Source organism: Chiroxiphia lanceolata, chromosome 3, assembly GCF_009829145.1.
Source record: "Chiroxiphia lanceolata isolate bChiLan1 chromosome 3, bChiLan1.pri, whole genome shotgun sequence".
In the NCBI taxonomy this organism is placed as follows: domain Eukaryota; kingdom Metazoa; phylum Chordata; class Aves; order Passeriformes; family Pipridae; genus Chiroxiphia; species Chiroxiphia lanceolata.
The window spans coordinates 51,347,434-51,371,435 of NC_045639.1; the positions used below are offsets into that span (position 1 = coordinate 51,347,434).

At 39.0% G+C, this 24,002-nt stretch overlaps 1 protein-coding gene across 4 annotated transcripts in view; it reads left to right on the forward strand.

The window, feature by feature from the left end:
* Positions 1-24,002, forward strand: part of MTHFD1L (methylenetetrahydrofolate dehydrogenase (NADP+ dependent) 1 like) — a 147,219-nt gene that overhangs the window by 75,995 nt on the left and 47,222 nt on the right. For all 4 annotated transcript variants that reach the window (XM_032683983.1, XM_032683984.1, XM_032683986.1 and 1 more), the window contains 6 exons: positions 5,343-5,482; positions 7,182-7,223; positions 8,257-8,357; positions 8,771-8,948; positions 22,178-22,285; positions 23,820-23,972. In XM_032683983.1, the coding sequence (XP_032539874.1) occupies positions 5,343-5,482; positions 7,182-7,223; positions 8,257-8,357; positions 8,771-8,948; positions 22,178-22,285; positions 23,820-23,972 (722 nt within the window). The remainder of the gene's footprint in view (positions 1-5,342; positions 5,483-7,181; positions 7,224-8,256; positions 8,358-8,770; positions 8,949-22,177; positions 22,286-23,819; positions 23,973-24,002) is intronic.

A 24,002-nucleotide genomic window follows, 5' to 3' on the forward strand; every position in this document is an offset into this window, starting at 1 on the left:
GGTATGCAAGTGGAACCAGAAACCTCATTTATAGCATATTTCTCTGGGGATGCTTGTGCAGGTGGACTGCTCTCTGTCCATGTTTGGAGACTCTTCTACTCAGAGAGTCTCAAGTGAATAGCAATCTGCTGTGGAACATAATGTCATATAATCTGCTTTCTGAGAATAAAGTTTATTTTGGTCAGAACTTCTTGTGGAAGAAAACCCATTAAATGTGTGAACCTTTTGTCTTAAGAAGCCAGGACTGCCATATCTGCTGGTTCAATCAAAAGCATGGATTGATGGTCAACAATCAAAAATCTCCAGTGCCCAGACCTCTGCAGGGCACATACTGCCCTGGCACCTTTCTTTAGCGAAAGGTGAAAAGTACCTATTACCTCTAATTAGCTTATGGTCTGTTAAACTAAGCAGCAGATATTTTTCCGATTACCTTTTTTTCTACACCTCAGAACAACAATGTAAAACTTTGATAATCAGTGCAAAGTATTTTCTTCATGGCATGAAAAATGTTCAGCCTTAACCTATTCATGTGTCGTTTTCTGCTGGACTTTGTGTTTTCTGCTGGACTGGTAGCAGAGAGTTTCCTGCTACCAATTTTTTGACATCTGAGAATGCGTCAAAAGAAAAATGAACAGGAAAACTCCCTCTGTTAGGAGGTGAAGGGGTGGGGGGAGGGGAGGAAGAAAAGGGGGAAAAAAGTATCTGTTACATTCCAAAATCAGTCATAATAATGAAAGTTCACTCAAATAATTGCCAGAGTCAGAATGGACAAACATCTGGCTTATTCATCCCTAGCTATACTAACAAAAATATGATATCCTGTTAGAAAAATCACTGATCATCCTAGTTTATTTTGGCAGTTTTGCACCTTGGTATTTTTCCCTTAAATAAGAACGTATCAGTACTTTACAGCTAGCATGCCTCCAGCTCCAGGTTCACAGTTCATGTGCTTCTGTGACTTTGAACTCTTCTTTTCCTGAGTTTACCAGCAGACAGCTGCACCAGAACAGAGATGTTTACATGTGGGGAGTAAATGGCAACTTGCAGCTCAGATTTTCCATTTCCTTTTACATTGTTCAGGAATCCAGGCTCACAATTTGTGTCCTAAAGCTTTGCATCTGACTTGGCCTTTCATAGTACGAATGTTTTATTTTGACATTGATTTGTTGATAGAAAGGGCTGACTAGGGAGAAGCTACTTTCACTAGAAATTACCCTCAGTATACACGAAGTTCAATTGTGGGTGAAATAGCTTTTTAAGAAATATTCTAAACATCACTTTCTGTAAGGCTTTCAAGCACTATGTAAATGTGAGACTAATGTGGAACCACTTTATGCAGCTTCAGCGTGATAGATGTATTTTTAGATGGAGAAAAATTACATTTTTTATTAAGAATGATGATGAAATCTGATCATCTGCTTAAACCATGACACTGTCTATTTAAGCTATTGTCATGTGTAGGTGATTCTCAGATGTGCTTGGCAAGGCAGTAATTACATGAAGGAGGTTGTGATAATTATAAACAAGAAACAAAACCATCAGAGTGATTTGTTCACTTACCTGAAGTGGAATTACAAACTCCAGTGAAGAGTTCGTTCTGTCTCTACACAACCCAACAGACAACAGACTTGTCTCTATTGCCTGATTTAATATTTATGGGCTTTTCCTTTCCCTTTTGTACCTAATTTTGATATTTTGGGTTCAGGCTCTGAATGAAAACTATTGATGATTTTGTAGCAGGAATGAGTGAAATAGATGTTATGTCAGTGATCTGTAGAAAGACTTATAGTAATTGTGTGTTGTGTTTTACCTACTGTTGTTTTGAAACAAGATTCTGCAGTTACTCTGATGTGTTAGAACATGCTAGCTTTTGGTCACCCTGCATGCAAGTTTTATGAGAACAAATTATTTGACCTTATTGGATCATTTTGGTGCAGTTTACTTCTGGTAGTGTTTATTAATTGCTAGGTTTAACCTATGGCCCACTATTAAAAGTAATGTAATGGGAATGCACTGCTGATACATGAAACTTTAATTTTTAAACTTCATTCCCAGTGTTCCTTATGATACTTGGGCTCTAAAATTGAAGTATAAAATCAAACAGCAGAGTATTTGTAGAATTAGGTTTAGCCCTTTATATCACTACACAGTGAGAGAATCCCAAGGGCCCTATTTACTGAAAATTATATTTTAGAACTTGTCCAGATCATCGTCGAGTCCTGTAGGTGCAAAAAGGGGATTCAGAATGCAAAGCAGGGCCTGCAAGTGTAATATCCCTGATCTGAGTCTGCATATGTTTGCCATGGGGTTGTGTTCTTAGGCTGGCAGTGCAAATACCTGTGTGTCTTCTGTGAGCTCGCTGAAGGCAAATCAGTTACCTCTTTACTTTTATTAGAACTGCTTTAGAACTCTGCTTGTGCCTGGGAGATGAAAGCAAGCAGTTAACATCATGCTGATATCTATTACAAACCTCCTACCTGCTTGCAGGGCAGCAGCCCAGGTAGCCATGATTCATAGGGGTGGAAAAAGGCCACTTGGCGGGGGACAGGATAAAGAGACATCTATGGAGGGGAGCTGAAGCTGGGCAAAAACTGTGTGCGCAGGTAGCAGTGGTTGTGTTATAAACTTTTCTTCAGTTGAGGTACACAACTGCTTAAGTAAATGTTTGTTACCCAAAATCTGTCAGGTAACCTGTAATCTATAATTGTAATGTGTTGACAAAGTATATATGAGAAATCATAATCAAAATAAATGGCCCGATTTCTGTTGTTACATTTAAAGTGATTAGCTGGTTTATCTCATGATCTCTAAATGTAGACTAGCTTGAAACTTCCTATTCATAGTCTGTGTTTTTCATTGGTGCTTTCATTTGAAAGCAGGAAACAATCTGAAAGTAATTGTATCAAGTGTTTCAGCACAAAGATTTTAAATTATAATAGCTTGGCATATTATTCTACCTTCTTACTATTCCTTGGAGGAAATAAAATGGAGTTGCAACTTTCATCCAGACAGCTTTTCTACTACATCCTGTTTCCTTCCGCACACTGGAGAAAGCACTGACGTCTCCCTTTCCTCTGCTTCCAGTGAAAAAATTCCATTCCCCATGTTGTAGCACACACTCCGGTGGAAACTGGCGTTGTGTTAGCTTTTCACATGTCAATACAGTATTTGGGTTTTTTTAGGCAAATGCACATTTTGCCCTCCCTATCAAAGGAAAGCATTGCAGAGAACAGATGAATATGCACAGCTGCTCAGGTAGGTGGCCCCCCTCACAGCTCTCCTGGCCATTTGCCCTGGCTGCCTACACTGTCCAAAGGGTGGCTTGTACCTCCTTGAGAGAACCATGAAGTACTGTGTGAGCAGTTGCTGTATTTACTGGAAGACTGACATCTCTGCTTTTCTCCCCCTGAAAGGCAGACTTGCAATCCCCCTTTCTCTAAGGAAAATTGACCCTTGAAAAGGCTTGGCATGAAATGGATTAACTCCCTGGAAACTTTGTTTGGAAATGTTAGTAGACTGCTATGTATATACGCTGGCAGTCTCTGGAAGAGACAAATTATTTTCCCACCCTCTCAAGCACTTGGTAGTTTATCTGTTGTTTATATTAAGGATTGATCATGGTTATATATTCCTGATTCAGAGTTCTCATTAATCACCCTATGCCACATAAGAGATTGGAGAAGAAGAATAGAGGTTACTGGAAAGCAGAAACATGATCCCTGGCTCTGCTTTTAATATGACTTACCCTGACATTAGCTTTGCTCCTATGAATTACTGTGTTTGTGTAAACCTCTTTTTTTTTTTTTTTGTTTCCATGTTTGCTATGTCTGTTATTCTCAGGGCTATTCAGAAAAAGATGATATACTTATTACAATGATTTAGGACAATATTAATCATGATACTTGCCATGTTACTATTTCAAGATGTCCCTGCCCCCCTCAGCATACCCACCTCCTTGTTTGCTAACACTTGCTTCCTCTCCCAGCCCCAGCAGCCATTTCCTCCCTCAGAGCAGATCCACACAGGCAATTGTTTAAGCCTGTGCAAAATGAAGAAGAGGTGGAAAAGGACTGCTGGGGTGAGGACAAATGCCCAAAGGCTGTGACTTCCTAAAGTGCATTGGCTGCCAACAGAGAGATACTTTCTGCCACAGCAACAGAGCAGATCTGTACCTCCTCCTCCTTGACCCTACTGAAGGTTTCCAACCCTGAAATGTTCTATCAGCTGTTGTGGTCACTTCCCCTCCTAAGCATGGGAGACAAAACTGCTGGCAAGAGGGAAAGAGAAGGGAATTTACTGATTTTTATAAGTTGATTATGAGGGTTATGAGAACACGTTACCAGCCCTGCTTGGAGCCAAGTTGAGAAGCCTCTGGAGCAAGTATTTTCCCACCCTAGCTTGTCAGCCTGAAAGTCCCTTCACATCTTTCAGAGGCATGCATTGAGCCCAACTCATTAGTGTGTTCTGGTGGGAAATTGTTACATTGGCAAATTTTCAACCAACGGGAGATTTAATCCCTTGAATTTTTTTATTTGCTTTGTGCTTGTGTTTGTCTAATAAAAAGAAATTATTTGGATTTTAAAAGAAGCAATTGAAATAATTGCTATTTGACAAATCAGAGCAAATGCTCTCTGAAGAGACTGATACAATTTAATACAGATGATCTTCTCTTTATTTGTAGCTCCACTAAAAATATTTTGCCAGGTGTATCCTAATTCTGGAGAGATTTTTCTCTTGAGTCATGTTACATTCATATCTACCTTCTTTGGTGCAAAAGCCCACTATTAAATTCACTGTTTAACAGCATATTCAATACTATGACTGTAACTGCTAGTTTGCGTTTATAATTAAACATTCTCTCCACAAATGCAAGAGATGATCAGAAGTTCTGCAAACTTAGAAGAATTTAGGTCCATTAGTTGTGGTGAAAACACGTCTTCAGTGAAATCGAAAGAGGAGAATTAAAATAGGAAAGTCTTATATCTGTGAGAATTTGCAAACATTTTAAATGTAATTGCACAGAAACAGTGATTTTAGAGGACTAGATTTTTTTAAATACTTTGATTCAAACTAATTTAGATTGCTTGGATTCTTTCCCCCCATGTGACTACTTTTGATGACATATTGTACATATCAAGAATAAGAGAACTTATTTCTGAGTTGGCAATAGGTTTTTAATCAGACTCTGTAACGTAAATAGAACTCTATTTGAAAGTTCATTCAAAACTGAGTACTGGTGTATATTTAAGTGCACTGTATGCTAAAGTAGAAATATCCCCCAGTGTTTAACCAAAAGCATGTTTAATGTGTGGTTTTGTTTTGTTTTTTTTAATGTTTAACAGTAACTGAAGCTGGCTTTGGTGCTGACATCGGGATGGAGAAATTCTTCAACATCAAATGCAGGGTGTCTGGCTTGTTTCCCAGTGTGGTTGTACTTGTTGCTACAGTGAGGGCTTTGAAGATGCATGGAGGTGGGCCAAATGTAAGTTTTTGCACCTTTCTTGGAAAATAAAATTGTTGCTAATATTTGAAATAAGTAAAATATCTTGATTTAAGAAATATTTGGGGTAGCCTAAGGGCTAATATTTAAATAACCCTTCTGAGATACCTCATTATATAGATATTAGCTCTAAAGTTAATGCAAGAAAGGCACAAATGAAAGAAGAGGGACAAAAGAGCTCTGAAGAAGTACTGTATCTTGCTGAGCTAGGAAAGTTTGTTCAGATGAAAAAAAAGCTATAAGATATAAATATCTATATTCTTTTTCCTACCTTTTGAAATAGCATTTTAAAGTGCATTGAAGTAGTCATAGGCTGGAAAATTTGGCAGCTGAGGAGGAATGAGAATGAATTCGGGTTGCAGTGTGTGAGTGGAAACAGAGAACATTGTTGGTGAAGGTTTTGAGATTTCTTTTACTCCAGTAATGGGTACCCATTACCCCTTCTGTCTTTTTATTTTGTTCAGGTTAATTTCCTCAGAGATGCTGAAGTAACTGTTAAAATTTTGCAAATGTTTTTCTGGTGTACCAAAAGTCACCAGTGTATCATTTTTTTGCTATTTAAGCCACAAAGAGACTTGTACCAATTACTGGTTGTAGAAGTGCTCCTCAATCGTGCAGTCAGGTCAGACTCTGCTAGCCAAGTAGACAGACACTGAAATTAACTCCTGGAAACACTTTCATCTGCCCAGCAGCATGCTAGAGAGTGATGCTTCCAGGGAAACAGTCTCACTGGGTGAAAATACCATAGCTGTTTCCACAGCCACAAAATTTTGGAATGCATGGTCTCCCTTACAGCTAAACATCTCTAAGAGTTAAAGCTGAGCCATCCTTTTTCAGTCTTTCAGGTTGATATAATTACAGGACTTTCTGTAATTTTAGTCCACTTCTAATGCACCTTCTCTTTATTTTTAATTACATTCCTCCTTTCCTTACAAGGCAGGTGTATTGTCACACGTGTTATCATTCAATCTAGCAAAAATAGGACTTAAATATGTCTTAGTAACTGTTTCTGTTTTTGTCTGAGTTGCGTCTTTAGAAGTTTAAAGCTTTTGTTTGTTTACAAATGCAATGCATTCATCACAGAGGCATGTAGAGTACCAGATACTTTTACTGGGAGGTTAACTATAAAACGGACCAGTGCTAGAGACAAAAGTGAGTAAGTCCAGTGCCTGAGATTGATGTATGTAGCCCTTGAAGACTAAATATAGTACCCTGGTGATACTCTTTGCATGTATACCTTTGTGCTTTCCAGCAAAGTAAATTACTTGCATGCGGTTCCTTGCCCCAGGCAGCAATTGCAAGACATTAAAAGATGATGTTCCTCTTCTGGTCATCTGTGTTGCTGTTATTTCTTCAGCCAGCTGTTGGAGGTTGCTGTCCATTGTCTTTGTACTGCTGGTGTCTTGTAAAAATATGTAGAATGAAATCCAATTAGCTCTCCTTTACTGCATCTTTTGCAACTAGTTCCTAAGTCACTACCTGTATCTTACTACCCAAATACAATAGGAAATGTTGGTATTCTTTATGTACTGGTGAAATAAAACAGAAGCTGCAGACAGACTATGGTGTTGTGTGCAATGTATGTGTTAATTGGCAGTATAGAAAGTAGGCAAAAGTGCATTGCAGACCCTCTAGGGTTATGACAAGTGTCAATCTGTGATGACTTTGTTTATTATCCCAGGTAACTGCTGGTGCCCCCTTGAAGAAAGAATACACAGAAGAGGTAAGAGGAACGGTTATGAAACTTAGGAGAGGTTTGTTTAAAGGAACAAAATAATGTGGCATATGGAGAATCAGAACTTCTCGTTCCTCTGGCTGCATAGTGTGCAGCCTCAGGTTTGGCAATAGCACGTTCTAATGCTGACATTCAGTGAACATCTTTAATAGGCACTGCCAACAAGTAAAGCCATCTCATCCTCCCTCAGCCCCTTTCTGTTATCCCTCTTGGATGTGTTATTTGTGTGACTGCATGACGGATTGTAGTGAAGAACTGAACTAGCTGAAAAATAACCTTTTTTCAGTAGTTTTTCTGGGACTACTAAATTTTCAGATTGATCAGCGTACAGGCATTTATAGAAGGAAGAGAGCAGAGTGGTGTAGGGGTCAAAGACATTCCCTGAAACTAATGATAGCATAACCTGTTCATTAAACAAGTTGAATCTGTGTTTCACGTTTGGGCTTGGATGTCACTCATCAAACAAGTGTGAATTCTACTGGTTTGTTTTCTTCGTCACTTCACTGTAGCCAAATTCTGGTCTTCTGCTTGTATGAAGCTAAGAATATGTGTTTTGTTATAATTAAGACAAGGTCTACAAAGTGTGAGGTAAAAGAGTAAATAAGGAAATCCAGTAATGTGCTTTTATCTGGGGTATGTATGTATATATAGATTAAACTATATATCTAACACATCTGTATGTCAATCCCCACCCCACTACTTTGCAAACGAGAGACTAACAGGTCTTTCACAATCATGACAAGGGACCAGTCATCAGCTGTACCGTCTTCTTGTGTCCCAGAAGAGAGCAATGGTTTCATGTACAAACTTTGTACACTGATAGTTACTTAAATATGTCTGTTGCTTATTAATTGAAATAAGAATTAATAAGGGTAAAAATTCTTTTGTCTGGAAGCTTTTCACTTGCCTGCAACTGTCATGATCAACACTGTTCTGTTCACTTTAATTTATGGAAAATTCTTTGGCTGGAGAAGTCTTTATGTATGTTACCATTTCCATTAATTTTTATTTAATTGCACAGAACCTCCAGCTGGTAGCTGATGGCTGCTGTAATCTACAGAAACAGATTCAAATTACTCAGCTCTTTGGAGTTCCTGTTGTGGTTGCTGTAAATGTCTTCAAGTAAGTCTATTCTTTGATTACTTTTGTGAGTAAATACACAGCTTAAACTTCTCTCTTTTCTTGGTTTTTAAATTAATGAATTTTGGCATAAAGAAAAGAAGCTATTAAAAAATTTCCATTTTCATCATGAATATAAAGGTATTTAACACCTTAGCTTGTTCTTAAGGTTTTAAAACCAACAAAAAGTATATACTATTATGGAACTGACAATCTTCCATGTTAATTAGCTATAACAATCACAAAGAGTTTTCTTGCAACATGTAAATATGTATACTCTGTATAAATGCATTATGTATATGGTAAAATTTCTATATTGCTTTACAATTGCTGATGGTGGAATAAGGCTAAGTTTATAAGGTTATAAAAGAGTACTAATTAAACAAAATAATGAGATGGAATTGTTTGCCTGGCAGAACTGACTCTCCTGCTGAGGTTGATCTGGTGTGTAAGATTGCAAAGCAGTCTGGAGCATTTGATGCTGTACCCTGCAATCACTGGTCAGCTGGTGGTAGAGGAGCAGTAAAATTAGCTCAAGCTGTGGAAAAGGCGGCCAATCAGAAAAACAGTTTCAAATATCTCTACAGCTTGGAGGTAAGAATTTTTATTTTTTTTTTAATGAAAGCATTCTGCATCAGAGTTGGATTTAAAACAAGAAGAGCATTGCAACGGTTATCCAATATACTTGCCTTGATTTAAAATCACAAAAGCTGGAGAGAACAATCTGTGGCTTGTCTAATCAAAGAGCAGGATACTTGCTAGTAATGATTGTTGTTTAGTGCACTGAATGATGTTTCTGATGCTTCCATGTTTAATGTAAAAGTATGTATGCAGATGGAACATTCAAAACTTATTGAGAGACTTCTCCACAAAGATCTCACAGTCATGGTATTTTTCCTGTCAGTCAGCTAAAATGAAATGTAATTACTGTCTCACAGTGATGGGTATTGCACCACATTGTGGCTTCCTGAAGCGTTCACTCTCCGTACAAGAACGATGTAACAGGTAGCATGTCCTCGCTCATCCTACGTCTACCCAGCCCAGCCAGGTCAACACAGAGAAAAAGCACTGCCTTTACCAGCACCTTCTTACACAACACAGCTCTCAGATGAACCTGAAGAGCAGAGGTGACCCAGTCCTGTTCCTTCTCTCCTGATGATCAGATTGGAGTCTGCTAGTGCAATATGGCACACATATGTGGGTCACTGCTGCTGTTGGCTTTAAATCCTCAGTCTACCCAGGAACAGCTCCCAGTGCCCTTGCCTTGCTCCAGCTGATGGCACCAGAGTCCACAAGCCCCTGAGTTTCATGGCTTACTCCAGCTGCTGGCACTCAGACCTTTCCTCCTACTCTCTAGTGCTCATACATACACATCTAGAGCAGAGAGCACACCCGCACAGAAGGGAGTCAGAAATCAGATTTAATGAGAATAGAGCATAGATTGTTGTCCTCGAGCACAGAGCTCAGTTAGTCAGACTACTGACAAGGCAGACACCTTTACACACAACTGATGCCTTCTTCCTCGTTTCACTCAATTTTTTCCCCACACTTGCTCCTTTTCGATCCACCTTGATTACTCCCTTTCCCCATCTTTGCTCCTGCTACTAAACAGTCTTTACACATTCCCATGATCCCCTTTGAAAATCCCATCCTAAAGTTTACACAGTCCCAAAATCTGCTTGTTCATACATCCCATAGAGTCATGTGCTGCTGTAGGCAATCACTTGCTTTCATTTACAGTTTTCTGATCAAAGAGTCTCCCCATTGACTCACCTTGGTGCATTTCACACCAAGGACAGTAGTCTCATCTTCCCCTTGGATAGGAAACAGGCAATTCAATGTGCTCTAATTTTCACTGATTAGGTTTTTCCACTGATTATATTACTAGGGTTCCTCCACCTATCATTGTTCCTCTGATCCTTGCTGTGGCTTTGTGTCTAATTTGCTTAGCCGTTAGATAACCTAACAAATGATAGTGTAGTCCAAGTTTCAATCCTATGTCTGCCAGAGATAGTGACTCTTTTTCCATGTCTTGGAGACTTTGTTATTGCAGTTGTCTGGAAGGTAACATCACAGCATTGTGACCTGTCAAGAGGAGTAGCTTGCAAAGAAGGATTGCTTGGGCCCCTGGAAGCTCCATGCTTGAGTACCACTGTGGTGGCAGAATACTTGGAGGGACATACTGTCAAAAAGGTTATACAAATGATTTCTCAGGACCTTCCTAGCTATCCAAATGTGGGTGGGTTTAAATCTGGGTAGCCAAACAGACTTCTCTGGTTTCGAGGCTTTGGAGCCAATTTGACAAGGGCTGTCAGATTTCAGATCCTGTGCCCTAATTGACTGTACTACTTAAGTTTCTTTAGAAAATGTCTGAATGATATTTTTTAACAAGAAAACCTCAGTTTCATTCTTTTAAATGGCTGAAAGCTCCTGTTTTGATTCTTCTCTCCAGAAAAAAGTTCAGCTTGAGGTAGATATGCCCTACTATTGTCTTCCATTCTGCCTTCTCCTTGATATGTATACCCTGTATGTATTGCACCCATTTTATTTCTTCTTTCCATGTCCCCTGCTGTTTTTCAAAATGTCAGTAATCCAGACAACTCCTATCAATATTAACCAGTGCCTTGACAGAATAGAGGTAAACACATTGGGAATATTAGTGCTGCGGCATCTACTCAAGGCATTTTGCCCATGCAATTTTTTACAGCTAAAAAATGAACAATGTATTTGCCTTTCTGAGTTTGTCTCTTCCAAGGTGCTCTGAAAAATGAAACTATCATCTTACTGAGCTTGCGTAATAACACAGAGAAAAAAATTCTTTGAAAAATATATGCAATAGTTTTAACCACTGAACACTTGTCTTACAGAGATAGGACATTAGCACTGGCCAAGTCACATCCTTAGGCTCTGATGTTACTAAATCCTGTGTAGTTTATAATCCTGTGGTATGAATGAGTAAAAAGGATTGGTAAGGATGGACTCTTAAGTCTAGAGAAAATGAGATTGGTTTCAACTTTAATGTCTTTCCCAGGCACATCATTTCATGCTGTGTTGCATGAACAGCATGATCTTAAGCACAAAGGGAATGAATCACAACTTTACATCAACTTAATATACCATAACTTCACAAAAGTATTGTAAGTCTCAAAAATATATTGAAGGGATTTTATAAAAACATATAAAGATTTTTAAATACTGTAAAGAAAGTAAATTCAGGCCAACAAAAACAGTAAAGTTCAGGCTTCTGTTTCATTCTTACTGTGCAAAGGATGGGGAATGAAGCAGTTGGAGTAGGAGACTGAAGCAGCAATGCTGTTACTTGTACAGTATGTAGGTCAATCGGTTACTAGGCTCACAGAGAATTGAAGGAAAGCCACCTCACCCAAATAAATCTGCCCAGATATTAATCAAGATTGTAATAAGATTTTTTGGGGGGGTATGATTTCTACTGTTCAAAGGGGTAAAATTAAGAAATTTAAGAAAGATAAGAGATAGTAAAGCGCAATTCAGGCAGATGATTTTCCCCCATCGTTGTGCCTAAAGGATGTGTAAGTGAAAGGACATAATTCTATCCCTCATCTAACTGCTAGATTTGTCCAGTTACTTGAATACTATTGCATTCTGGTTGCCTCAAGTTTGATGGAATTTGAGCTGTTGTTGGCTTTTTTCCTGTTTTCTTTCCCCTTTGGAAGGTCAAAGAGGAGAAATATCCTGTATAAAACCACTACCACGTCATTCATATATCAGTCTGTCTTTATGAAATTACTCTTCCTTTTACTATGTCTCTTTAATCCTTTGATGTCTATGCACCTTGTTTTCCTGTCTGGAAAACTAAATCAGAATTTGCTTCTAAAACTGGCTATAATTAGAACAACTTCCAACAGTACAGACCACTATAGCCAAAACAGGTTCATTCAATAATTTGATGTTTTGTTAGAAAGCATCACCCTGGCTTGAAAAAAAAAACCTTAAAGCCCCTATATGTAAAACTGATTTATATCCTTTTTAACTACGTAGAATAAAGTTTGCAGTAAACTATTTTATTAGCATACAGTCAGAGATTTAATTAAAGGATAGTCCAGACCAAGTGTGCTCTCTTTGTTTTGGTTTTTTCCAAATGGCATGCATCTCTCCAGTGCTTTATGTAATTTCCAAATGTATCTCTGAAAACAAGGGCTTCCTTGAAAGGTGTTTATAAATGTGTATAATATGAGAAGAACAAGAAAGTATTTTCTAGATCTGTTAAATACTGTTTCTGAACATAAAATCTGTTCAATAGGTTTCTGAATCCTGAAGTATGGTTATACATTTATACCATTTTTTTGGTACCCAAGCATGCACTGAATGAGCAATTTTAGACATTGGGCACAACACAGTTGTGTCAGTTCAGGACTCAGGATCTGCTAAACTGTCCTGTTTGGTATCATAGAAAGCTACTCTACTTGTAAGACTGTGCTAACTATATTCCTTGAAGCATCTATTTTGCTCTGTTTAGATTTCCTTGGGTTTAGCTTTGTGACACATTCTATACTCACACTTTTAGACAGCTTTTCAGGTTCTCTTTATTTATTTCTCTAAGTAGGCAAGATTTTATTTTTTTTTAATCAAGTGGCTCATGCTTGTAGTTTGTATTTTTTTTTGGTCTTGATTCTAGCAAGGATTTGTTTGATATTTGATATTAGATGAACAAGTATTTTTCGGGAGTTGAAATGAGAATAGAATAGCTTATATATGGTTTTGGGAATCTGTATCTGTACCAATGTAATTTCATGGACAGAGTACAAGATGTGACCTTTGACAAGTATAGACAGCACCATTGCCACTGTAGGAGTGTAAGAAAATGACATAAACAGATACAGTGTACCATGAAATGCTTACAGTATTAGGAATTGCACGGGGTGGGGTGGGTTGTTCAAGAGCAAGGATGAGTTTTCATCTGATAGGCTCCAGAGTTTATAACATAGTTTAAAAGATTACTGGCAGTAATTGAAATAAATACTACAGTATTGTGTGGGTTTAGCATGGATTTTTGTCCCCTCTGCACAATAACCTCTCTTAATTTACTGTTGAGTTGTTTTCTTGAAGAGTATTTCCCTTCAGTGCTTGAAGGATAGGTTTGTTTTAAAGGCCTTCTGAACTCTCTATGAAATAGTCTGTGGTGGTTTATTTTAACATATATTCGTGGTACATATGGAAAATATAAAAATATCAACCCTCTTATCACTGTTGACTTCCCTTCTGGGTTCACTTTTCTTGAAGTATGGGTCTTTAAGTTGCAGCAGAAAGCTATTACTCAAAATAAAGTTGACTGACCCATTAAAAGTAAGTTTAGATAACCAGGGGGAGGAAAGGAGAGGATGGAAACATACGCATCCCATTCCCAAATTTCTCTGGCCACTCTTGGCCAGGGGTTTCTTGTCTGTCGAGTAACCTGCCTTCTTCCGCTAACCTGGTCTTCTTTTTTCTCCTGTGGTGAACTCTTCCTTGACTAACAGGAGCCCTCCTCAACCTGGGGCAGGAAACAGAAAAAAGCAGAAAAAAGAAGGCAGGTATTAGGTTTTTAAGAGTTACATTGCCCCTTCCTGCAAGACAGCTGTAGTGCAGTGGGCTGTCAGGAGATAGAAGAGCGGAGAAGGATAAGTATATGGCAAGAGGCAGGATCAGCTGGCCAACAAGTTAGCCTTGTCCTCTTAATAGAATGACACAGTAACCTGACAAGTATTATTGAAGAGCCTCAAATCACCTGATTTATGCTGCGTTGGAAAGCTAAATTGAGGAGTGTAAAGGCCACAAATGGGAGGGAGGAAAAGGGGCTGTTTCAGTTTTCCAAGTTTGTCAGATGACACCTTTTTTTGACAGTGCTCTGCCTTTAGGTAATATCATGATAAATGAAAATACTTTCAGGTTATACTGTCAAAGTTGATTGCACAAATATTTTGGATGAGTGCAGTGTATTGCCTGACCTGCCCTGCAGAACAAAGGCGAGCTTTCTCAGCTTGGGGCCGTCCACTGAGAATGAGGTTGAGTAGCTTCACTTCTCAGGGAGGCATTCAAGCAGTTAGCTACCTCAGCACTGGTGTTTTTCTTCCCCTGCTGGGAGCGTAATAATAACTTGGGCAAATCTGGAGCATCTGAGCCCATAGTTTGGCTACCCCTGTGGGTAAGCACAACCCTGCCTTGGTTGTGCTGTGGCAGTATGGTGGGGGCTGTCGCTTGTCTCATTTCTTCCAGTCTTCGCTTCAGCTGTCACAGACAATGGGTCACTCAGAGGGGTCTAAGGGTAGCATTGAAACAGGAAAAACTCTGCTGGGAGCTGTTCTGTGCGTTGTTTTCTCTTCCACCCTCTGGCCATGGTCTCCAATAGCAAGAATGAGGTGTGAGTAATGAAGGAGGAAGAGCCCTGTCAGTGGAGAAGAAGGCTCCTTGGTCTATGTACTAGGAGAGGAGGAGAGGCTCAAAGAGGAAGGCACAGTCAAGAAGAGCTCATGTGGGCCTGGGTTTGAGGATGCTGACCTCCTGGGGCACAGTGTTTCTCATCATTTTTACAGTTGTCATCTTTTCAATTGCAGTGATTGAATGGGAGGTGTGTGGGGGGGGGAGTGTCAGGGTATTTTCTGTTTCTTTCACTAATACCACAAAGTTGTTAAGCCATCGTGTGTTTGCTGTCACATCAACCCAACATACCTCTGCTCATTTGCCTAGGATGCAAATAGCTTCTGTGTTTTTCTTATACAGCACAGAGTTCAGTCACATGTGGACCTAATGGAAAGTCCTTAAGCATTACTGGGATAGGAATAAGTAAAATTATGTATGCTCCTCACTGAAACTTTTCCTGATAATTGATGGAGATCATTTCTCATCTTGAAATGCAGGCTGTGCTGCCCTCCAGGGTATGCTAATCTTTAAATTATTTCCCCCCTCCCCTCTACTGCTAGTGAGCCATCTAGCAGTGAAGCCACATTAAAGAGGAATTCCACAGGGCTGTACCACCCACTCATCTCACTCCTATCAAAGAGATTTCAGTGGCGTCTGGACACTTCTTTCACTGAATTGAGTGCTCTAGGATTGGAAGCTATCTTCCTTCCACTCCATCTCTTTATTTGTGGATATAGGCTCTTGACGGTACTGCACTTTTATGTTTGTTTTCATTATTTCCCTATTCTTCGTTTAAAGCAATTTTCTTAGGCACAGCTGGGGTTTCAAAGTTGGGGAAATGGAAAATAAATCTCTAAGGCCACAGGCTTAGGTGTTGATTCACAAACTGTTTAACTTGACTGAATACACTTTTCCACAAATTAAAAAACAAACTCTTGTCCTGTGCCAACAAAGGAAGAGCAGTGCTAAAGACTTGGAAATCCTTTTGTCAGCCACAGATCTTCTGGAACCAGAATATACAGATACTTTAATAAATGTGTTTTTATTTTATCCGAGGGAAAAGCTAGAAGTAGGAGTTTGAATGTGCAGAGTCAGCTATTGTTTTAGCACTGCACTCTGTCACCCCACACAGCACCTTCAGCCATACTCCCATCATGTTTTCATTTGGCAGCTTCCCAAGAAGAGGAGTGAGTGATGTCTGCATACTGTTTCACTTAGCTAACCAGTGACTCTTTTTTATTGCTTTCAGTGAATGTGCAAGTTAAAATTTAAAAACAAAAATGTCACTGCCTTGAATTTTGAATTATTTTAAGAATTTCTGTTAAAACACAAGCAACTTAGTTACAATAAGCCCAGACATTGTTACCTTATAATTAAACTAGTGATCTCATAATTAAAAATAGACAGTGAGACTAAAGTGAATGTTTAAAGTATCTGAAGTATGTGTAAGTTACAAGTGAATAGTGCTATTGTATATTCTCTTGTTTAAACACATGTTTTTTCAACAGAATCTTAAGTTTTGTCAGAGAATACAGTAGTTTTAAATATTTATGTTGTGTAAATGTGAAGACATCGTTTCAGGCAGTGCTACACACGTGGGCATTCACTTACAGTTTTCCATTTAAACTAGATAATACCAGCACTTCTCATAGTAGTGTGACTTAGCTGCAACCTAGTGGAATATAGTATGACTGGGGACTTACTGCTATTGTCTCTGACTTTTCAGAGATGTTTTCTGTTGGACTCTTTTGGTGGGGAAGTCAGGGAGAAATGTTTAAAAGCAGAAGGAATGAAGGAGGAAGGGAACAGAGGTTATTTTCAGCAGTGTCAGGGATTGGCTATGGGGAGTTAAAAAAACTACTTCCTTTTCCAATAGCCAGAGAACTTAAAGAGTCAGGTGTCCAAATTAGGATGCAAAAGATGGGAATCTCGAGACAGTACCAGACCAGATCCTTGCTAATTTGCATGGTTTTGGCTTTTGTTTCACTTAATACTTAGCAACAAGACTGATTTTAGGAATCCCAGCCAAGCTGTGTGTCCCTGCCCCAACCTGCTGTTTCTGCTGGTACATTTCAGTGATCAGATTTGAACAGTTTGAGCAACTCTTCCTGCTTTATACTGGCTTTGCCTTTACGGTAAACTGGATATGTGAACTGATATGGGATGCAATATGTATTTTTTCCTACATTATTATTTTAGCCTGGATCACTTTCTCTGGTATGTGCAGCTGCACGGTGGCGCTGCCCTCTCAGTTGCACTGGCACGTGGGTGAGTGTGAGCAGCAGAGGAAAGGAAGGTGATGGAGGGTCTATGGAAGCTGGTCTGCTGTCCATGGAAGCCCTATGTGGAAAACTGATAATCTGAAGTCTGCTGTTATAGCTGATGTAAGAGCTGAAGAGTGAAGGAAATGTGAGAAAAGACTAGCAGAAATGAAACACTATTAAATTACGTTTTGGTAAAAACCTTGCTGTTGATAGCATTGGAAGAAAGAAAATTGTGTAATAAATGGCACCAACATGCACTAATATCATGTCTTGCAAGTGAGGTGGACTGGAAGTAGCAGTATGGCTGGATGACAACACTAGTACAATTTCATCTTAGATAATCAATTCAGTCTTGAGAATGAGAGGCTCTCCTTTTTATCAATGCCGATTGCGTGGATTAATGATTCTCTATCAAGTAGTGAAATATACAGCTGCATAGATACTGATTTTGTGAAAGCAGTTTGTGCACTTCTGCTTTAGCACTTGTTATGTTTTAGCCACAGAGAAAATCCTGTTTATGGTGTGCGTGCTTGTGCTTGCCTCAAAAGAAGCATATGGCTTTGGTAACTAAATATGTGAGATTTCAGAAATGCACATTGTCTCTGGCAGGCCTGACGAGATTGGTTGTTACTGAGAGGAATCTCAAAGCTACTGAATTGTCAGCAAATAACCTGTGTGACCCTGTAGCACCTTCTCATGGTCAGTGTAAATTTACATATCTATAAAAGTCAGGTTTTATCTAAATCCATACTGTCTGTTGTCTATCTGTTACCTGTTCTTCACCTAAATGTACTTAGTTGTGTAACATTCACAACATTACATCAGGGAAATGAGAAGAGGAATAACTTTTATTGCTGATTTTAAATCTCTTGTGCTTTTGACACTCTGGATATTTTATAAATTTCATTCTCACCCTAGCTGTCCAGGTAACAGAGGTGCTGTGGAATTAACTTGTTGTTCATATGGGTGCACTGACACATCATTCAGATGAGACTTTTCATCCTCCTTTCATTAAGGTTGTTTTACTTATGGCCTGCAAATAGGTGCGTCAGCGTAGATAAGAATTGGAGTTTGCAAGTGGGGATGAACAAGTTGTTCAGGAATTTCATAGGCCATTGTAGAAAATTCTCAGATTCTCAGACAAAAAAAGTGAGAGATGTTGTCCTAGTTCCAGCCAGGACAGGATTAATTTTTGCAGTAGTGGGAGTGGGCATGGTTAGGAGCCTGAGGTTTTCTATATGTTTTCTATATGTCATTACATCGTTATAGGTGTGGGAGAAATGGAGTCTCTTATGGGCAGAAGGGGTTCCAGTCTGGTTGAGTAAATGTGGCAGAGGGAGCTGTCCAGTTTTGGCTTTTATCAGGGTTTTTTTTCCTCTGTGAATCATTTCTTTCCTTCTATCCTCTGTCATAAGTATTGTAACTGTTTGTTTTCTTATTTCATTGCTGTTTCCAGTAAATTGTTCTTATCTCAACCCATGATTTTTGACTTTTGTGCCTCCAGTTCTCCTCGCCATCCCACTGCAGCAGGGAGGGGGCAGGGAAAGTGGAAGGAACAAGAGAGAGCAGTGTGTAGTTTGGAGAGTCTTAGTGGGGGCACTGAATTGGGGAGTACCCTTCCTAAACCATGACAGATGTGAAATAATTCTTTCTTTTAAGTATCTGAGATATGTGATTTCTGCTGGCAGGTATTTTACCAAAGTGTGTGAGATAGAAATAAGTAGCTCACGTGATTTACTTTTTTTTCTAGACAAGTGGCATCAGGTGGAGCAAAAATCAAGCTTGAAATCCCTTAATGGTTTAGTTACTTGTGCAATGTCCCTCTTATTTTTCAGCCCCTTTGACTTCAATGAAACACTTTTCCATGTGAATTAGCATAGTTAGTACATGTGGTGGATGCTTTTGCCCATCAGTGAGAGTATTTTGATCATTCATCATGACTAGGCTTTGCGAACGAAGATTTGGGAAGTATTTTGATAGTAAAGTGCTGAATAATCAAGTTTTGATGAAAACCTAAAGCTAAACTTGCCTTTAAAGGTCAGATAAGAAGAAGTAAGAACTATTCCTATAAGTGTCTTGTAAATATCCAGGCTTCTGCTATGGCATATATGTAAAATGTCTCTTGAATTAGTCGAACTTCTTTTTGCATAAGTTCCATTATGTCACTTTCAAGCAAAATGAATTTTTATTTCTCATGTAGAGCACTAGGTGTTTTTTCTTTGAAAACTCTTCTTTAAATTGAAGTTTCTCAGCAGTGTTAGTTGATAACTGAAACACAGGAAACCTTTCAGCTTGAAATGCCCTGTTACACTCTGATTCTAAGTAGGTAGTGCCTTAAAAGTTCCACTAAATACTAGGAAACAGGTGGATCCTTAGCATAGTGTAGTGTACTCCTTTCCCTACTCCTGGAACTTCAGGAAGGAAGCATGTCTGAGAGTGTGCATGTGCATGGGCTGTGTTAATGTGCATAGTGCATCTGTGCCTCCCTACCGGTTTGTGTCTGAATTTGCCTCAGCCAGGACTCATCTTGCTTGTGTTGTGAGATTAAATGGGCTCAAACTCCCCCCGACACCATGCACATGCCTCACCTGCTTGTATGTGCATGCCTTGCAAATACAGGTGACAGTCTCAGAAAACCACTTTAGTTTGCCATTCACACTCCCACAACTCCTTCCCCAGTAACCAAATGTAACCTCTTCTGAGGTTACATTTGCAAAATTCGAGATGTGGGTACTGACCTGAAAAGTACTTGACATTCTGGTTTAAAAACAAAACAAAACAAAACAAAAAACCAACCAAACAAAAACACAAAAACAAAACCAAACAAAACCACAAAACCAAAAAACCAAAACAAACAAAAAAACCCCCACAGATGCCAATAAGCAAACCATAAATCCATAAGGATACCATTTGACTGTCCAGCTCAGACTCATACTCAGCCATGCAAGACGCTGCACACATCCTGGGAGGAACAGAATGCTACCACTGTCATTAAAGCAGTCTCTTCTGATACTAGCCAGAGCTCTGCTGGATTTTGTTTGGAAAATACAGCTATAGTCATTGGAAGGGGGCTGAAGGCACAGTAATTATACTGCTGTCAAAGTAGTTTGAAATATTTTGACACAAATGCAAGTTGAATCTAAATGTACATCTCCATTTCAATGAATTTACTGAGGTTTAAGCTGTTAGTTTTGATGCTGGCCTACTGACAACAGAGAATGGAATGCCTTTTGCCTTTCCATTTGCCATTGCTGTTAGTCCTTGACTGTGAGCAAACAGCACCCAAAAGGCAAATTAACAGACATGTTTTGCATTTCTCCCACTGTGTTCAAAACTGCCATGGATATGAATGTATTGAGTAATCACCCTGAGAGAAGTTTTCATCTCATGATGGCTATCCATGCCACTAAGTATTTCACTGAGCTTACTGCTGCCAGGAATTATATCCAAGATATTTGCAATGCATTATCTCCAATTTTGATTAGATTTTTTTTGGACTGGTTGGATTCCTGTAAAAAGCCTGAAGTCAGGAATGTGACATTATTCCACCCAATTAAGGTGCAATATCACATAGTGAGCACATTCAGAAAGCAACCTGTGGAACTTTAAATCTCTCTTTGAAATTTCAAATCTGAGGGGGGATTTTATTTGAGCCTTAGTAGCTTTTAACTGCCTTACATTTAAGCCACTTGAAAGTCTGGTGAGCTTCTTTCTTCTCTTGTGATGTCTCTGTTACTGGAGTTCTTTATTAATGTAAACTTTAATTTTTCTAAAATGCAATCATAAATACAAAAAAGGTTGATCTGACACAAACCCTTCAACTGATGTGTCTTTGCAGAAAAACCATTACTTCTAGACTGGCATTGCAAAAATGTGATTAACTGTGGAACTTCCTATAAATGCAACAGATAAAATTCATTATTGACAAATTACTTTCTTGCCCGTGTTAGAATAAAATGAAATACTTCTATTTTGTGTTCTGGTACTTTTTATATTGCTTGAGATTACCAAGTCTTCTTCCCCAAGAGGTATCTCTTTAAATTTTGTTCAGCACTTCTTCCATGTGTTCTTAATTAAATATGCTAGACTACAAATCACTGGTGGCATATTCCCTGGAGTATTGCACACATCTCTGGCCATCTATAGTCAGCACTGAAGTAGCTGAACCGGCAGTATGATCCTTCCTCCATCATCCTGTTCCTATTGAAAGAAGTCAAAGAGGATGGCTAGTGTAAAATAGGCTATAGGGCTTACAGTTGCTGTCTCCAAAGTCACTCAAAACAAAAGGAGAGAGTTGTTTACTCTAAATACACAAAATGATGGCATGAAAACTAAACGCCTGGTCTGACCACAAAAAACTGTTTGCTGAAAATCTGTTAAAGGATTTTTAACAGACTGAGAGTCTGCATCTGCCTTGAAAGAGAAGCCATGAGGCAGAACATATGTTCAGTTTGAGCTGAATAACATGATATGAATACTCTTGGAGACTGAGATTGAACTTAGTGACTTGAGGTTTCGAAGTGAATCCTAGAATACTTTCATATTCTTTCTTTTTTTTCCCCCTTTAAGTGTCCAAAGTGCTTTACAATATCAAATCTACAATTCAAAATATGCATGTCAGGAAGGATAGGAGGTGAGAATAATAACAAATTTAAAAAAAAGTCACAATCAAAGAAGCAGTGATGAGTCTGGAAGTTTCTGCTACACTTCCTCACTTCTCAGAGGAACCTTCCCTGGCTGCCTGCTACCTCACCTTGTCCACTCATTGTATAGGTTATCTTTATTCTGAAATGATTTTTTTTTTTTGCGCAGAGATCCCTGTTAACCCAGTAGAGCTTACTTCCTCATATCTGCAGTGAGGGTTAGCTCTTGATTCTTAAAACTGCATGGCAGTAATTTTCTTCCCCCATTGTAGGCAGGGGTATAAGCTCATGTTGTCAACTCTGTAATGCACAAATTGTGCAGCTTCTAAATGATGTAATAGCTGAAATGGTGGTTGTAATTCATGTACATGTCACTGAATATCATATCTGTCACCAGTGCCCTTTACTTTGTTTCATGCTTTAGCAAGCCTGTTTAACAAGGATGACTCTAAACGAGAGATTTAGATATCTCACACAGCAAACAAGATCCTAGTTTCTCTTGGCTAGTGTTCATCCTTACGTTGTTTCCTTGTCTCTGCAGCTTCCCATTGTTGAAAAAATAAGGATCATTGCTCAGAAGGTGTACGGAGCTCAGGATATAGAGTTGTCTCCTCTTGCGCAGTCACAAGTTGATCGTTACACCCGGCAGGTAAGAACACCAGTGAATTATGCTGTCAGGTATCTGCTGGATGAGAGTCTTAGGAAACCTCAGACTGTAAAGTGTTCTCAGATTGGAGTGTTAAGTCAAGCTTTGCTAAAAGGCATGATACCCGTGATACTATACTGTGGAGGTCAGTATGTATTGGTTTAGATTAGATAGAACAGAATGGTTTTAACCTTGAAAGCTATCTCCAGTGATAGATGAACAGTGTTCAGAATATTTCTGAGATTGCTCATGTAACCATACTTTCTATGCAGTGTGATAATTCTGGGTTACCGTCTTAAATGTGACAACTACACATCTGCAGAATTGGCAGCTAGCATATGAGTGTTAATTTGTATGTGCAAAAAAGAGTTTGCAAACACAGAAAGACCTGTGAACAGCTATGCACATTAGTAACAAAGCTCCCAATACTTGTAAAATCTTTTGTTTTTCTTTCTGTTCATATTATTTTCAAGGAGTTATGAATACTAGAAGGTGAAATACATCTCTGATCCTAAAGCATGTGGGAGTGGGCTTTGTATCAGTTTGAAAAGTTCAGAAACCATGCGAAAAGGTGAATGCATTTTCTGTAGTGGAATGACTTCTGGACATAAACTTGGCTGGAGCCTTTCTGTCAGAAAGTAGGAACTATGAATGATCTGTCATGGAAAAATACCTGAGTGTACTTCAGCACCTTGGTCAGACAGGCAGAAGTGTAGCCATCTTCCCTATAATGCAAACTTCCTGAGAATTAATTTGATTTTTCTAGATCAAAAAGAAGATGAATTAGTGTACTTAAAGCAAAATAATCCATGCCTTTATGTTTTCCTGCTGTGATTCTCTAATGCATATTTTAGTCTACATGTTAGTAGTATTAGGAAATATTTTCACAATGTCATTAAGGGATTGTCAGCACTGAGCTGCAGAGTCAACTCCCTACAGTGCCTCCTCTCCTCCTGGCTTTGTGAACTGGCCCTGTTTGTCAAGGAATTGAATAGATGAGTGGAAGGTGCCTGACTCAAGATTAATCCATGAGGGGAGCTGCTGAGGGCATTTCCCTGATTTTCTCCAACATTTTTGGTAACTACTTCAGACTCTGAATCCTGGACTCTGGTCTCAAGTAGGTGTCTAAGTAGGTCATTAGAGGCCAGAGGGAACTGCCATACTGGAGTTCTATTAAGTTGGTGTAGGCTTCCTGTTCAGTGTGGTACCTGTTGTGAACACTTTCTGAAAACAGCACACTTTAACTGGTGCATAGGCAACTTTTGCACCTAACTCTAGACTGAGAACCCACTCCAGAAGCTGGGTATCCCTACAGCCAAGTCTCTGGAGATAGACACCTGAGCTGAGAGAGAATAGTGTATGAAATACAGTATTCAGTCCATTTCTGAAATACACTACATATCTGTTATGAAGCTGAGGTTAACTGTTGCTATGTGGATTTTAGGGTTTCAAGAAGATATTGATAACAAAACAAAAACGTAATGTGTCTTTACTGTAATCTTAAAAATGTTTTTATTTTCTATCCCCCTTTTGTTAGGGATTTGGAAATCTTCCCATTTGTATGGCAAAAACTCATCTATCCCTCTCCCATCAGCCTGAGAGGAAGGGTGTTCCCACCGGTTTCATTTTGCCGATTAGCGATGTACGAGCCAGTGTTGGAGCTGGATTCATCTACCCTTTGGTAGGAACGGTGAGTGCAAAGTATTCAGCTTGATCACTC